Source organism: Vombatus ursinus, unplaced genomic scaffold (genome assembly GCF_900497805.2).
Source record: "Vombatus ursinus unplaced genomic scaffold, bare-nosed wombat genome assembly UNPS02011369.1, whole genome shotgun sequence".
Lineage (NCBI taxonomy): Eukaryota > Metazoa > Chordata > Mammalia > Diprotodontia > Vombatidae > Vombatus > Vombatus ursinus.
The window spans coordinates 3,727,003-3,729,827 of NW_020951147.1; the positions used below are offsets into that span (position 1 = coordinate 3,727,003).

General features: G+C 57.5%; 1 protein-coding gene across 2 annotated transcripts in view; it reads right to left on the bottom strand.

Moving 5' to 3' along the window:
- Positions 1-2,825, bottom strand: part of ANKRD13D (ankyrin repeat domain 13D) — a 9,388-nt gene that overhangs the window by 2,391 nt on the left and 4,172 nt on the right. For both annotated transcript variants that reach the window (XM_027856062.1, XM_027856063.1), the window contains 4 exons: positions 2,179-2,260; positions 1,346-1,407; positions 1,055-1,185; positions 569-726 (listed from right to left, as the gene is read on the bottom strand). In XM_027856062.1, the coding sequence (XP_027711863.1) occupies positions 569-726; positions 1,055-1,185; positions 1,346-1,407; positions 2,179-2,260 (433 nt within the window). The remainder of the gene's footprint in view (positions 1-568; positions 727-1,054; positions 1,186-1,345; positions 1,408-2,178; positions 2,261-2,825) is intronic.

Sequence of the window (2,825 nt, forward strand, 5' to 3'; positions counted from 1 at the left end):
CACCCCCCATACCACCTCCCCCCCACACCCCTCCCCCCCAGCCCTGTCACTCTCCCACTCTCCCTCTGGGGCTCAGTCACCCACCCTCTCACTGTGGCTCACCCCCAGCTCCGTCACACCCCCCCCCCCCATCTCCCGGGGCTTGCCCCCAGGCCAGGCATAAGCCTGGACACAAATCTCACTTTGTAGGTTATTTACACGCGGTGCCCCCCATTAGAATGTTTTAGGGGAGCTGTGTTTGCTTTTCTTGTATCCCTAGCTCCTGAGACCTTTTCTGATGCCCCGCCCATTATTTTGCATCCATTTTGTGTACAGCTTTTACATGCCCACATATGGACATGTTGTCTCCCCTAGACAGACTGAGCTCTTTGGGAACAAGGACAGTTTCCCTTTGTCTCTGCATCCCCAAGACCTTGTAAAATGCTGGGCAAACAGTAGGTGCTTAATAATTGATGGACCATGTCACCGAGGTAAGTGACAGTGACTGGGGGGGGTCAGGGCTCCCACACAGACAGAAACCCCATCCCCTGCAGCCCTTCCCATCCCACCTTTCTACATCTCTCCTCACCAATCTTGACAGGGAAGCCTGGTGGCAGGCGCAAGGTGATAAAGTCTCGAAGTTTGGCAAAGTGGGCATTGCTGATGGCCATGAGGTCGATGATGGGTGTCACCTGGTCACCCAGAGACAGGGGGTGCTCCTCGCTCAGCCAGAGGGTGGCCTTGAACCTGCCAGACCAGCCTTGGCCTATCAGAACTGCTTAGACCCTCCACACTAGACCCCAGCCAGTTCCAGATTTGAGGGAAGCTGCAGGATCCTTTTACCTGGGATAAACCTTCCCAGGCTGGTCAGAGCCACTGACCCAGCCAGGCTTGGCCCCCAGCCCTGTTTTCCTGCCCCAGGGCTTCTGTCCTCTGCAGAGCCCGGCCGGGCACCAAGCTGGGCCTAGAGCAGTAGTACTCAGGACAGACTTGTGGAACTGGGGGTCCATGCAAAAGGGAAGGGGGAGAAAGTCTGGGGCCAGGAGGGGCCGGGGCGATGGAAGGACGAGCCTACCGCTGCACTTTGCTGGACATCTCGATGGGGCGGCCAATGTTCCTCGCCTCCAGGCTGAAGTTGGGGTCAAAGTACTCTTCCGGGGAGATGGCCGTGGGGTTGGTGGGACTAGCTGACTGGAGCACAGGGGCCTGCCCCAGCCCACCCCAGGGAAAGTGCTCAGCCTTTGCACCCCCCCACCCCAGCCCTCAGGCCCACCACCCAACCCTCTGGCCCAAGGGCGGGCCACAACTCCTCAGGCCTGACCACCCACAGACCAATGGGCCATGGGCGTGGCCAGCCCTCGCTCACCCCGTTGTGGACTGAGTGCTGCTGGGCCATCCCCAGGAAGGACTGGAAGGGCGTCTTCCCCCCTGCGTGAACAGAAGAGCCCATGAGAACAGCCTTACCTCAGCCCCCTGGCCCAACCTCTCCCTCTCTCCAGCCAGGGCCTCCTGCCTGGCATGGGATCGGCGGGTGGACAACGGGGAACGCCATGGAGCTTTCCCAACCAGCAGAATCGAAGCTCACTGAAGGTGGGGACTCAGGGTCTGGTACACAGTAGGTGCTTAATGAATGCACGATGAATGAATCCATGAGTGACACGATGGGGGTGTAGGCAGGTGCCAGTAGGAATCTGAGCACCCAATTGAACTTTTGAAAACAAGTTTGTGTGATTTCCTGCCAGTTTCATTCCTTCAGCAGAAGAGGTGTAATGGAGGGCCATGTGAGGACGCCACAGTACACGGAGCGTTGTGCCTGGACTCAGGAAGACCTGAGTTCAAATCCAGCCTAGCTTTGGGACCTTGGGCAAGTTACCATAAACACTGCTTGCCTCTGTTTCCTCATCTGTAAAATGGGGATAACAATAGCCCCTACCTCTCAGGGTTGTTGTGAAGACCAAATGAGATTGTAATTGTAAAGTGCTTACACGGTACCTGGAACGTGGAAAGTGCTCCACTATGGTTGTTGTGATTATTTTTATTAGCCCCATTCATCAGATGAGGTAAGTGAGGCCCTGAGAAAGGAAGTGCCTCAGCCAACATCCCACTGCATATCAGTGGCTAAGAGGGGCCTGAGAGCCCCAGCCCAGGCTTCGTTCTGCTCTAGGAAGGTGGCGGGCAGGTGGGCGCACCTGGGTTTACCTTTGGTCCTAGCCTTGTCCTGATCAGAGAGATGTTCCGTCCGGGTCCTCGTCACAAGCTCCACATTGTTGGCACTGTATACCTGGGGTGAGGTGGGGGAGAGAAGAAACAGACCCTCACATGAACCGGGGCTGAGGGGATCAGGGGCAGCCCCCAGCCTCAGGCCAGGGCCAGTGCCCCTCCCTTCCCCACCCTACATTCCCAGGCCAAGGGAAGTCTGAGCCCCTCCGGGGTGGCCACATGAAGGAGACAGGAGGCAGGAGAAGGCAGTCACTCCTACAGAAGGCCAGGCCTTTTCAGGACTGAGCACCTGTCATAGTCACAGACTGAAAGTTGGAGAAGGCCTCATCTAGTCCGACTCTGATTTTACAGATGAGGAAACTGAGGCCAGGAGATTAAGTGACTTCCCCACCCCCCCATCAATCATCTCAGGGGTCCTCACACCAGCCCTGAGAGGAAGACAAGGGCCAGGATTTTTACTTTGGGAAGGCCACAGTCTCCCCAGGGTATCAGCAACAGCACTGGCATAAGACTGCCTGGTGGCAGCTCTGGGATTAGGGTGGCAGGGAGGGTCAGGGTGGAAAGAGCGGGGCTCTTTGACCAGACGCTGCCCCCATCCCCTCACCCCTGGGGGCCTCTCTTTGGCC